Here is a 12,572-nt window from a genome sequence, read left to right as displayed (position 1 = left end):
AGTAGCAGGTGGGGAAAGGGACTGAGTGCAGCTCCTGCAGGCCTGACCCAGAGCAGGGTGGCTGGGGAGGGGAGAACAAGAAGCACTTTGCTTCTAGGCCCTCCCAGTAGTGACCCTTTGCTTTGGAACCAAGTGACTCTGCTGTAGAGACCAAGACCAGCTTCCCTCATCCTGCCACAAGAACTTCCAAATGTTTGGGGTCATTAATCTTTTTAGTGCACAAACCAGACTGTACAACTGCAGTGTGAGGTTTCTGCTGCTCCAGACACCACTCCCTTCTCATTCTGCTTTCCCAGGGAGGTCTGTCAGCCAGGTCAGGGAGCTCAGGTCCACGTTTCCCCCGCAGAGCACGACACAAACGTTCTCCACATCCCGGGGGATGGCCTGGAACTGCTCCGAGAGCACGGCTGCCACTCCCACCCCCGCTGTTGGCTCAATCAGCAGCTTCATCCGTTCCCACACCAGCTGTGTGGCTCTCTGTGGGGACAGAGCAGCAGCTGTCAGCCCAGCAGTGAGCACAGGCAGCTCCGGGCTGCCAAGGGCACTGTGTGTGCTCCCTGGGAAGGGAGAGCAGAGCTTTTGCCAGCCCTTTCCAGCTGGAGATAGTGTGGGTGTTGTGCAGCTGGTGTGAAAGGGGCTTGTGCTGCCGTGGGGGGGCGTAGGGGTGAAAGGGGCAGAGTGGTTGGAGGCAGTTACCATGAGAAGGGAACAGGGAGCCTTTACCTTGATTTCTTCCTCTGAGACTGTGAGGACATCATCAACCCAGTCCCTGATGATGGGCCACGTGGTTGGTCCGATGCTGGTTTTAACTGCATCTGCGATGGTGTCCGGGGGGTGAAGGTTGGGGGTCAGCTCCCCCCTTACCTTGGACTGGTAACAGTCATCTGCATTCTGTGGCTCGGCAGCAAACACCTTCACGTCTGGTCTCAGAGCCTGCAGGGAGCAGAAGGAGCTGCTCGGGTTGGACTACCTGCCTGTCCTCTGCTGCTGCATGCACAGGGAGCCAAGCAGGCCACACTGCAGCCCCAGCCAGCCACGGGTTTCCCCAGCAGGTCTCTCTGTTTTTAGAAAGAAGAGCTGCTGGCTGACTTTGGGAACCCTGTCCTTCCCATGGGGAGATGCAGCCACTGCTCCCCCCATGAGCTGTTGCCTACCTTGATGGCCACAGCTATTCCTGCAATCATTCCTCCACCTCCAACAGGAACCACCACGGCGTTGACCTCGGGTGCCTGTGCAGAAAGGAATCAGTCCTGGTACCTCAGGTTCCCCCTTTTTGCTGTACCCCTGTCCATGAGGAGCAGAGCCCTGGGCTGGGTCTGGGCCCTGTGTTTCCCTCACCTGCTCCAGCACCTCCAGGGCAATAGTGCCTTGCCCTGCAATCACTGCTGGCTCCTGGTTCGGGTGCACCATCACTCCTCCTGTCTCCTGGACTACACGAGCTGCTGTCTCTGCTCTGGACTAAAAGAAAGACAGCAGGTGGTTGCCTCAGTGCAGCTGGGCTGTGTCCCTGCTCGGTCTCCCTGTACCCTCACCTTGTCACTGGGCTCACAGAGCACCAGCGTGGCACCATAGCTGCTGATGGCAGCTTGCTTACAGCCCGGGGCTGTCCGGGGCACCACGATGTAGGCTGGGATCCCTGTGTGATGAAAGAGGAGGCAAATCTTAACACCCAAAAAGCTGCAAGCAGCTGGTTGGTGCTGCAGCAATGAGGTGATGCAGCTGTGTTGAGGAGAGGGACACCCTGCTCATCTCCAGAGGTGCCTCTGCCCAGGATCCAACTTTGCATCTACTCCTGGCCCTGTGCCTGCTGCTCCCTGGGATGGAGCTGGAGCTTGGGGTACATGTTACCTTCTGCCTGGGCAGCACAGGCGAGTGCCTGGCCATGGTTCCCGCTGCTGTGTGTCACCACGGCACGGGGCAGCCCCCCACCAGCACGCTGAGTGTCCTCAACAAGGGTCCTGACAGCGTTCAGGGCACCACGGATCTGGAGAGAGCACAGCCCCCTCAATGCTGCTACCCAGGAGCTGGCACAGCGGGCAGTGCAGGCACAGGGGGAGTGTTGTAGAATCACAAGCTGATTGGGGTTGGAAGGGACCTTAAAGATCATCCAGTTCCAACCCCCTGCATGGGCAGGGACACCTCCCGCCAGCCCAGGCTGCTCCAAGCCCCATCCAACCTGCCCTTCAGCACTGCCAGGGATGGGGCAGCCACAGCTTCCCTGGGCAACCTGGGCCAGGGTCTCACCACCCTCATTTAAAAAAAATGTCTTCCTAATATCTAGTCGAAATCTTCTCTGTTCCCCCTTGTCCTCTCACTCCCAGCCCTTGCAAAAAGTCCCTTCCCAGCTTTCCTGTAGCCCCTTCAGGCACTGGAAGGTGCTCTAAGGTCTCAGAGCCCTCTCCAGGCTGAACCCCCCAACTCGGCGTGTCCGTGAGCAGAGCTGCTCCGGTCCCTGAGCATCTCTGGCCTCTGGACCTGCTCTAACATGTCCTTATGTTGGGGGCCCCAGAGCTGTCCTCCCTTGCAGCCTCCCCTGTGCCCTGGGGAGCGGTGCAGCCCCCACGCAGGGTGCCAGAAGCCACTTCAGCTGCCAGGGCTGCGGGAAAGCGAGTTTCTCTGCCACAAGGAGCGGCCTCTGCTCGGGGGCCGCCGAGAGCCGCCGTCCCCGCGCACCTTGAAGGAGCCAGTCCTCTGGAAGAGCTCGCACTTGAAGAGCAGCCGTCTGCCGGCCAGGCGGTCCAGGCTCGCGCTGGTGAGCAGCGGGGTGCGGTGGATCCGGCCCCGCAGCCGCTTCTCGGCCGCCCGGACATCGGGCAGGCCCGGGCGGGACGGCGCGGCCATGTGCGGGCCGCCCCCCGCCGCCAGCGCGCATGCGCCACGCGGGATTTTTGTCCCTGCGCGGCCGCCGTCCGCCCGTCCGCCCCGCCCCCGGCGCAGGGAAGATGGCGGAGGGGCTGGAGCGCGTCCGCGTCTCGGCCGCCGAGCTGCGGGACATGGTGGCTGCGCAGGCCCGCGGAGGAGGTAAGGGGGGCGGTGGGGACCGGCGGGGGTGGGAGCGAGCCGGGGGCTGCCCCCTGCGCCTTCCTTCAGCCCGGGCCCCTCCGCCGCGCCGCCCGGCTGGGGTAGGGACCGGGGCTGGGCCGCCGCCCCGCCGGGTCCGCGTCGCCCCGGAGACGGTTGTTGCTCAGTTAACGGTACAAACGCGGTGAGAACCGGGGCTGCTGGGAGGTTGGGCGGCGGGTGGAGCGGCTTTGCCCCGCCGTCGGGTCGGTCTTTGCCCCCTCGGGACCGTTCAACCGCCTCCGGGGCCCGTCTCCCGGTAGCGGTGCGAGGTTCGTCGGTGCCGGGTGCTGAGAGGAGCGGAACGCTGAGGGGATGTCGTGTGGAACAGTCCGGGTTGGGTGGAAAGGTTAATTATGCCTTGTCCAGGTTGTGTTCTCTGGTGAGTCTTTGTGTAGAAACAGTTACAGAGAAAAGAGAAACGTTGCAGAGCTGTGAGCTGGGGGGAAGCGTGTCTGTCTCAAAGCAACGTGCCGGCAGAGCAGGGGGTGTTGGGGAAGGCAGCTCCTGCGGCCAGAGCGGCTCCGGAGCAGCCACAGGCAGATGCTGCTGCCACCTCTGATGCTCAGACTTTATGTCTGGTACTTGCATGTGTCTGCTCAGCTCCTGCATTGGGCTTTATCCCTCTCTTTCTCAGCTGGTCGGTGCTTGAGGCACAACCTGTTGCAGGATGTGTTTTGTGACTGAGTCAGGCTGAGGATTTGCTCAGCTTTGTTGTACTTTCTCATTTCCTACTCTTGCTCTGTGATTTCCTGTAAACTTTGACAGAGGATTTCAGACCTGTTCTCTTGGACCTGCCCTGAGGGTGACAGGCTCTTTGTCTTAATCTTTCTTTGTGAATAGTCACGATACTTTGTACTTCATATTTTTTTTTGTCTTTGACTGGTTTGTGGCAGGAGTAACTTTCTTCTTTCCATTTTTCCCCAGAAAACATGAAGGAAGTAAAGGAACCAAGGCATCGTAAAGACAATAGGCGCCCAGACCAGGAGATTTACAAGCCTGGTCTCTCCCGACTGAGGAGCAAGGTAGTGCTGTCTAAGCAGGAGGCCACAGAGAAGGAGAAGAGCAGAGCTGAGGAGAGTGCCAGTGACAAGGGCCTTTTGGGAGGAGGGACTCCAGCCCTAGAGGATTTTGGCAGAGCTGGTGGCCCCAGGCAGAACAGTCCTTTGCAGGAAAGTGAAGAGACAGAGGCTAAAGAGGGTCTTCACAGCCAGGAGAACTTGTCCAAGCAGCCTGCTCCAGATGAGTGGTGTCCCAAGTCCACCAGGAGAACCAAGAAACCAGACCAGCAGATCTACCAGCCTGGGAAACGCCTGCACCCAGCTGCCAAGGACCCGTCCCTGTGCTCGGCTGCTGAAGAGGTCACCAGCAGGATGGAGCAGCTGAGAGTCGAGAGAGACGAAGAGACTGAGAAAGGTACCGGAAAAGACAATCACAGGAAAACCAAATCAAACAAGGAGGATAGAGGGGGGAGCCTGGCAGGGGAAGGAGCCAAAGCCTCGAGGGGAGAAACGGGAAAGCGACCGGAGCGCAGGAGAACAAGCGAGGAGGCGCTGCAGGGGAAGCTGGGCTGCCCCAAGCGCTACTCCCGCTCCGACAAGCGGCGCAGCCGGTACCGCACCTGCAGCACCAGCTCCGCCGGGAGCAGCAACAGCGTGGATGGAGCCCCACTGGTGGATGGGGTGGAGAGGAGGCAGGAGCGTGCCAGGGAGAGGATGCGTCCTAGGAAGCAGCTTTCCGCCTCCTCCACTGACTCCTTGGATGACGACAGGATCGATGAGGCAGAAGCGTATGTCTCCAGCAGGAATCTGGAGAAGAAAAAGCTTAGTCGAGCTTCTAGGAGCGAGAGCGAGTGGAGCAGCAATGGCAGGGAAGTCAAGGGGCACTTTCGAGTCACGTTTGACAGCAAAACCATGAGCAGGGATGTCAGTCTGGTAGAGACAGAGAAAAAAAAGCCCCCGAAGGCGTTTGTTAGTTACAATGACTCAGAGACTTCGGAGGCGAGGAGCCAGAGCAGAGAGCCCCAAGGGAGGGGCCGTGGGATTCTGTTCCTGCCTGCCAACACGGACCTCTCTGCCAGCAGCGCAGGCTCCCCCGAGCCCACCCACCCTGGGCCCAGGCTCCTGCTCGGGGGGGCTGGCAGCAAAGGCCCCCGAAGCCGCGGCCGAGGCGGCACCGCTCGCAGGCTGTGGGACCCCAACAACCCGGACCAAAAACCTGCCCTGAAAAGCCAGACCACTCAGCTGCACTTCCTAGACACGGACGATGAAGTGAGTCCCACCTCCTGGGGCGAAGCCCGCCAGGCCCAGACATCCTACTATAAGTTCCAAAACTCTGACAATCCCTATTATTACCCTCGGGCCGCTGGCCAAGGCCCCCAGTATCCTTACGGGGGGTACTCCCTGCAGTATCCCATGGGTCCAAGCAATGGTGTGTACCCAGGAGCCTATTACCCCGGGTACCCCAGCCCAGTGGGGCAGTACATGTGTGGCCCACTCCCTCCCACGCCTCTGAGTCCCGAAATGGAGCAGCAGATGCGGAACATGCAGCAGCAGGAGCTCAGCAAGCTCCTCCGCGAGGCTGGGAACCAGGAGCAGCAGCTCAGCAATCTGCTTTCCAGAGACCGCATCAGCCCGGAGGGGCTGGAGAAGATGGCCCAGCTGAGGTTTGTGGCTGGGCTGTGGAGGGGGTGTGTGACCAAGTCCTTTCCAGGGTGAGCTGCTAGAGCTGCTGTCTAGAGAATGGTGGTGTCTCCTTGGGGATCTGATAGACTGGAGACCACAGGATCACTGAGGCTGGGAGGTGGGGCAGTGGCTCACTAGCTTTTGGTGTGCTGGGTCTGTTTGTTGTGTGCTAGTGGCCTGTGGGTATCAGAAGGAAACTGTGGGTGAAGATAACGATTTCTCTGGGCTGGGAGCTTGGCTGTGGCTTCTTGTGGTTGTGGAATGCCTTGCCCATGTTGCAGGGTTGTGGAGGAGCAGCACAAGCATCTGCTGCAGCTCTTGGGTTCTTCTTGCTTGTGCTGGAGCTGATCTCTCTCAGTTCCAGAGCTCTTGCACCCTTTCAGTATTTGCTGGTGAACTTCTGCTTTCTTACCTGTCTTCTGGTAGCTGCTGTCTGATTTGCATTGTGGGCTTCAGGGGTGGTGACTGCTGGCTTGTGCACGTGACACATTGTGTGGGTTCCTGACATCATGTGACAGTGACAGCACCTTTTGAGCAGTGGGTATTTCTGCTCTTGACACCACTCACCCCTGCGACACGTGGCAGTCTGGTGGGAGCAGCCTGGTGACACCAGCTGGCAAAAGGGAAGTGACACGGGTGCTTTGCAGGGTAGTTAACATGGCTGTAGACTTGGCATCTCACATTTACCTGTGACATCTGTGTTTTCTCTGGAGACTGATTTTCAGAGCCGGCTGGCAGTAAATCATAGAATCATAACATGGTTTGGGTTGGAAAAGATCTTAAGAGATCATCTGGTTCTGACCCCCCTGCATGGACAGGTTGCTCCAAGCACTATCCAACCTGCCCTTGAACACTTCCAGGGATGGGGCAGCCTCATTTTCTCTGGGCAGCCTGTTCCAGTGCCTCACCACCCTCCTCCAGTCCAGCAGGTGGGCTTATCTCAGGCCTTGTTCTGTGTTTTGGAGACTTGTGCCATAGACTGCAGGGTGGCGTGTGTCTGTGCTGGAAGCAGCTCTGGAGGTTTCATGTCTTCTTGAGGGTGGCAAGATCACCCAGAGCTCTTGTCTGGAGGGAGAGGAAAGACTGCACAGTCCTGCTGTGGCCCCTGTGAAGTCCACTCTGCTCTGGGAGAGTAGGCAAGGTTGGCCCTGGCCCTGCCAGCAGTGTCCCTTGGACAGTGTCCATCACTGTGGTGTGTCAGAGTGTGTGCTGCCAGCTCTGTGGGGCTGTGCTGGGGTTCTTGGATCCAGGTGCTGTTCAACAGGTGTCCATCTGCAGAAACATCTTGGTTACATTTCTCTTGGTCAGTGTTTGTGCTGTCCAGGCACCGGGGGGGGGGGCGGGGTCTGCATGAGGTGGGGCAGCAGCACCTTGTGCAGAACCACCCGCATCCTCTTCTGCCTCTGTCAGGTTCCCCAGGCTCTGCCATCCATGCTGCTTTTCTGCAGGGCTCAAAACATGATCAGGGATCGAGCTGCCAAGGCAGTAACAGCTGGAGGATCCCCATTACCATCAGCTTGCCCTGTGTGTTGCAGAGCTGGTTCTAGCCTGCAACTGTTGCGTTGAATTGAGGGGAGGAATTCTGCTTTAGTGTCCAGGGAAGGCTGCTGGGAGCTGGCAAGGGGAATTTAATTTCTGGGACTCTGAGGCTTTATTTCCTTCAGGTGTGACATTCCAAGCTGTCATTCATTTTTGAGGAAGCAGAGTCTCTCTTTCTGCTCTGTATTTTGGGTGCATGGAAGGAGCTGGGAATCATTTTTATGGCAAGACCTCTCCTTCCCCTCTGGTTCTTCGAGTTTATTCCTGGCTTGGAGCAGCCAGACTCCGTGCTTGGAAGGAGCAGAGCCCAGCAGCTCCTGCTTTCTCCATGTTGGTATCAGGAGCCACTTGAGCTGTGCTGTTCCCAGGGCAGAGCCATAGCAGAGCTCCCTGCTAGGCCCTGATCCTTTCTGATTCCTGTGTAAAAGGGCAAGATGGTCCTTTCCAGCTGCCCTCCTGGAGCAGGAAGGGTGTTTGGTTGCAGCAGCTCCCTTCTCCCTCTGGGATGTGTGTCAGACCAGCCAAGCTGCTGGCATCTGGTGCTGGCTGGCTGAAGAGCAGCAGGTGGCTCAGCCCATGTTCCCTGGCAGCTCAGGCCCAGGCTGGGCAGCTGTGTTCAGCACTGATGGTGTTTTGCTGCAGGGTGGAGATGCTGCAGCTGTACGAGCGCTGCATCCTGATGGATATCGAGTTTTCCGATTCCCAGAACGTGGATCAGCTGCTGTGGAAAAATGCCTTTTACCAGGTGATTGAGAAGTTCCGACAGCTCCTCAAGGACCCCCAGGGCGAAAATGCCCAAGAAATTCGGAACAAACTGCTCCAGCTTCTAGATGAGGTGAGGAGAGAGAAACTCCTCTAAATGTTTGGGTGGGATTGTTGCTTACAATGGGATGGTGTAACTGGGCAACCAGCCTTGATCCTGCTCGTATCTCTGTGCCTTAGGCCATCCTTGTGTGAGGAGAATGCTCAGACAGGTTGTGAGTTAGTGTGGCAGACCTAGATTTGGGTGGAGACTTGTTAGAATTTTAACCAGGCTTGTTTGGGTGTGGTTTATGTTAATGAGAAATTGATTTAAGCCAAAATGAAATGAGCATCCTGACGTGGGAATAACCAGCATTCCTGGAGGTGTTTGTGCCATCTTTATCAAATTTGTTAAAAGTCATTCTGTTAAATGTGCAGCTCAGTTTACTCTCAGTAGAAGGCAGGTTGACATATCTAAGAGGATGTATCTTGTAGAGTTTGGTTGGTGGGAATGGACTGCTGAAGGTCCAGCCTCCTGCTCAAAGCAGGACTCCTCAAGATCAGACCAGTCTTTCTTTTTGTCTAGCTCAGTCCTGAAAACCTCCAAGGCTGGAGGTTCCCCAACCTCCTTGTTATTTTCTGAAGAGAAATGGCTCAGACCTCAGGGAGAGGGACCTTCTTTCTTGCACATGGCAGGGATATTGTGGTGATGTTGTGCTTGTGACCAGAAACAATAATGTCCCAAGTATGTGTGTGTTTTGCAGGGCACTTCTTTTTTTGATGGCCTGCTCCAGAAGCTTCAGGTGTCCTACCAGTTCAAGCTAGAGGACTACATGGATGGGATGGTCATCCGCAGTAAACCCCTGAGGAAAATGGTAGGTTGGTTTCCTCCTGGAGGCTTCTTCTCCTTGTTAATCATATGCAACATGTGCTGCTCTTGCCAAGAGGCAGGCAGCTGTACTTGGAGCAGACATCAGGGTGTTTGCAGGGAATCTTTCTCAGCTATTAGAGAACTTGTTGAACCAACTCTGGTGCATTAACATTTCTTAGCTTCCTTTGCAAAGAACAAAGGAAGTACCAGCTTTGTACCAGCTCTGTGACCAGGACTAATAAAGGGAAAGGAGTGCCCAGAGTTGCCCTGGCCCTGCCTTAGATGTTGAACAGCTCTTATTTCTGTCTGTGGCATCATGGAGATTGAAGAAGGAAAGCTCACAGTTGTGCTGCCTCCTGGGACACTTGACTGTCTTGCCCTGAGCTGGGAGCGCAGGTGTGAGGGACAGCTGGGAAAGGAAATTTTAGCCCAGCTTGATTCCCTAAGCTGTGTTTATATAACAGCTGTCCTCAAATTGGTGATGGGCTGAACAACTTCCTCCTGGAGAGAGAGGGGCTGTTGTGAGAGGGGAGGTGTCTGGGAGCTTGGTTTCCCTTACAAGTGCTGAACCGGTGCCATGGAGCCTCCTCATTTCCTTCTGCTGCCCTTGCCTGGGACCTTCAGTGCGTCAGTGCCCTCCTCTTAGCTCTCTGTGGTCCCTGGTGCTCCCTGGGTCTGCAGGTGAGCCAGCCTGGGCTGCAGGGGTCCCACAGGATGTCCTGGGTGCTTCCCTCCAGGTGAAGTACGCGCTGATCAGCGCCCAGAGGAGCATGATCTGTCAAGGGGACATCTGCCGGTACCGGGAGCAGGCCAACGACACCGCCAACTACGGCAAGGCGCGCAGGTATGTCCCCTGCACTGCAGGGCTGAGCACAGCTCACTGTCTACAAGGGATGGATTTCATGCTTTTAACTTTCCTCCAGCTAAAGAAGTCTGTCCATGCTGCTTTATTGTCTCAACAGATCTGTTTGTTTGTTTTTTAATACTGGGGCTGATGAGTCTGGAGAAGAGAAGGCTTGGGGGGGGTGGGGGGGAGGGTGTCTTATCCATGTATATAAATACCTGAAGGGAGGGTGCAAAGAGGGCAGGGCCAGGCTCTTCTCAGTGGTGCCCCAGACAGGACCAGGGGCAATGGGCACGAACTGCCCCCTCCCTGAAAATGCTCAGGGCCAGGCTCAATGGGGCTTGGAGCAACCTGGTCCAGTGAGAGGTGTCCCTGCCCATGCAGGGCAGTTGGAACTAGATGATCTTTAAGGTCCCTCCCAACCCAGACCAGTCTTTGACTCTGTGATTTATGTGGTCAAGGCTGGTAGACTGGCTGTTGTGTTTTCTGGTAGCTTTTCAGATAGGAGATATTCCCAGATGTATCCATATGTTCTGATGGAGTTACTGGCACTTGTTCCTTCCTGTCACTCTTGTTTCTTTGATATTTTTTTCTGGAGCAGTGACTTGGGGGGCAGGTGGGTAAGTGAGGCCAGCATGGGGCATGGAGCCCTGACATCTGTGGAGGTTTGGAGAATGGGGCAGGGAAAGCTGCTGATCTTGGGGTCTGTGGACATCGTGGAGGATGCTGATACGTCATGGAGGCTGTGGGGAACATGGTGGGTTACAATGTGCCTGAACAGTGTTGATGGATCTGTGTGGCATGGCATAAGCTGGAGAGTTGATAATAGGATTGAGGGAAAATGGGAAGGGATGGATGAGCTGCCACTGAACGATGCCTCCTCTTTTGAGGTGATGAAGTAATTTGAAAATATGGGGAATGAGCTAAGGAAGATGGAGGGTTGAGTCCCAACTGCCATGGAGCTAAAAAGGGGAATTGAGAGAGAGAGATGTTCCCTGAGTATCCTGTTCTCTGTGCCTGATGCTGCACAGGGACAGCACTTTTGTGGCTGGCTTAAATGCTCATTGCCAGGCTGAGCCCGGAGCGTTTGGTTCTGCAGCAGCACCTGCCCCCTCTGCCTGGCTGGGCCTCTCGGGCCGGGCTCGCTGCCTCTGCGTGCTCCTGCAGGCAGAGGGCACTTGTGCGAAGGGCCTGTTCCCTGCGGGACTGCCAAGGGAATCCTGCACAACCAGGAAGGCAACTTGGTGTCCTTTCAGTAAAACTTTCTCTCTGGTTTTTCCCTTTCTCAGCTGGTACCTGAAGGCTCAGCAAATTGCTCCCAAAAACGGCCGCCCCTACAACCAGCTGGCACTTCTGGCCATCTACACGGTAAGATGCTCCTCCTGCAAGGATGCAGCAAGCATAGGAAGAGCCTCTGGGGTGGCTGCAAGATTCCATCTGGTGCAGTGCTCTCAGATGTGTTTTCTAAAAAGAAAAAAGCTGATGGCAGGATGTGCTGTGTGAATTCCAGCTGCTGTGGCTTCAGTCGGCTTTGTTAGATACACGCTGCTCCCTCAGGCTATTGGCATTTTGGGGGCTGTTCTGTGGGCTGTGGAGAGGGCAGATGTTTGAAAAGTGGGTTGAGTTCAAAGTCTGGCATGAGGTTTTTGTGCTCAAGGCTGTGCTGTCATGAGGATGCTGATCCTGTTTGCCATGTCTTCATTGATCCTGTGGGTACTGGTCTAAGTGGCACCCACACATGACATTCTTAAGTTTCAGTTTTGCTGCCTCTCCAGCCATGCAGGAAAAGTTGCTTCAAGGGAGAAGTGATCACAGGAAATGGAAGCATCAGGCTGAGATGTGGGCTGGTAGGGATCTGTCTGTTTTCAACCATGGAAGTTCTTGGTTTAAAGCAGAGCAGGTCAGCACTACAGGGTTCAGAAGTGCATTTCCTTCATGGCTGGGAATGACCTTTCTGACTCCTGGTGTGGGGCTTGGAGCAGTAAGGGTGTCCTGCCTTCTGTGGTGGTCTGTAAGCCCCTAAATGGCTGTGTGTCTTTGTAGCATAAAGGCTTGGGGTGTGCCTTCTCACGGTGTTCCCTGTGGCCAGCCTGTGGGAGGAAAGATGCTGAGGAGCTGCTTGAGGGGATTAGCCCAGCAGCAGGCTGAGGTGAGGGCTGCGTCCTGCCCCACTGCTGGCAGCAGTTTGGCAGAGCCTCCAGCCTTCCTGGGCCTCTGCTCTTTGTAAAACTTACCTGCTGTCACTTCCATATTCATAGTAATGTTGAAAATAGTTATTTCCTGAACTGTCAGGAGTTCAGTATTTATACCTTTGCCCTTTCTCATGTTGTCTGCTGAGAGACTTTTGTGTGGGCCTCTGGGTCGATGGCTTCTGTAGCAGCCTCAGGGCTCGAGAGAGCGAGTTGGTGGCGTCTCCTGCGCTCCCTAAACCTGGCAAAGGGCTTGTGCTTCCTGCTGGTGGCTGTGAATGTGGATGGACAGTTCAAAGTCCTACTTGTGACAGTGTTTGTCATATGTCTGTCTGTCCCAGACAGTATTGAGGGGAGGGCACGTGTATTGAAGGACAGGGAAGGCGAAGTATGTGGGATCTTGGCTCAGAGTGCTCTGGAATGAGTGGCAGCTCTGAGTCTGGTGTCTTTTGCAGAGGAGAAAGCTGGATGCTGTCTACTATTACATGCGTAGCCTGGCTGCCAGCAACCCCATCCTCACAGCCAAGGAGAGCCTGATGAGCCTGTTTGAGGAGACAAAACGCAAGGTGAGTCTTGGAGCTGGGCTGTGGGTGCTGCAGCTGCCCCTGCAGGCACTCCCTGAGGAGCCAGAGAGGAGGGTGGTG

General features: G+C 56.1%; 2 protein-coding genes across 7 annotated transcripts in view; one reads left to right on the top strand and one right to left on the bottom strand.

Annotated features, from left to right (window-relative positions):
- The window catches only part of SMG6 (SMG6 nonsense mediated mRNA decay factor), a 112,129-nt gene that overhangs the window by 313 nt on the left and 99,244 nt on the right, over nt 1-12,572 (top strand). For 4 of the 5 annotated variants that reach the window (XM_051636175.1, XM_051636173.1, XM_051636171.1 and 1 more), the window contains exons 1-7: nt 2,939-3,021; nt 3,988-5,725; nt 7,926-8,118; nt 8,789-8,899; nt 9,633-9,739; nt 11,029-11,107; nt 12,384-12,494. In XM_051636175.1, coding sequence (XP_051492135.1) covers nt 2,943-3,021; nt 3,988-5,725; nt 7,926-8,118; nt 8,789-8,899; nt 9,633-9,739; nt 11,029-11,107; nt 12,384-12,494 — 2,418 coding nt within the window. In that variant the 5' untranslated portion in view covers nt 2,939-2,942. Of the gene's footprint in view, nt 1-2,938; nt 3,022-3,987; nt 5,726-7,925; nt 8,119-8,788; nt 8,900-9,632; nt 9,740-11,028; nt 11,108-12,383; nt 12,495-12,572 lie in introns of those variants that run through there. The other variant, XM_051636172.1, reaches the window with a different exon arrangement.
- Nucleotides 194-2,855, bottom strand: SRR (serine racemase). Of its 2 annotated transcripts, XM_051636178.1 has the most exons (7): nt 2,674-2,855; nt 1,849-1,984; nt 1,533-1,636; nt 1,339-1,458; nt 1,155-1,229; nt 724-933; nt 194-477 (listed from the first exon to the last, which is right to left on the bottom strand). In XM_051636178.1, the coding sequence occupies exons 1-7, from the start codon at nt 2,839-2,841 to the stop codon at nt 280-282; spliced, it is 1,011 nt and encodes a 336-aa protein (XP_051492138.1). In that variant the 5' UTR covers nt 2,842-2,855; the 3' UTR covers nt 194-279. The 2 variants fall into 2 exon arrangements, with proteins under 2 accessions (XP_051492138.1, XP_051492139.1); XM_051636179.1 differs by lacking the exons at nt 1,533-1,636; nt 1,849-1,984.

Source organism: Apus apus, chromosome 18, assembly GCF_020740795.1.
Source record: "Apus apus isolate bApuApu2 chromosome 18, bApuApu2.pri.cur, whole genome shotgun sequence".
NCBI classification, from domain to species: domain Eukaryota; kingdom Metazoa; phylum Chordata; class Aves; order Apodiformes; family Apodidae; genus Apus; species Apus apus.
Note: the sequence above shows the minus strand (reverse complement) of the source record. Positions and strands in the feature narration are given on the sequence as shown.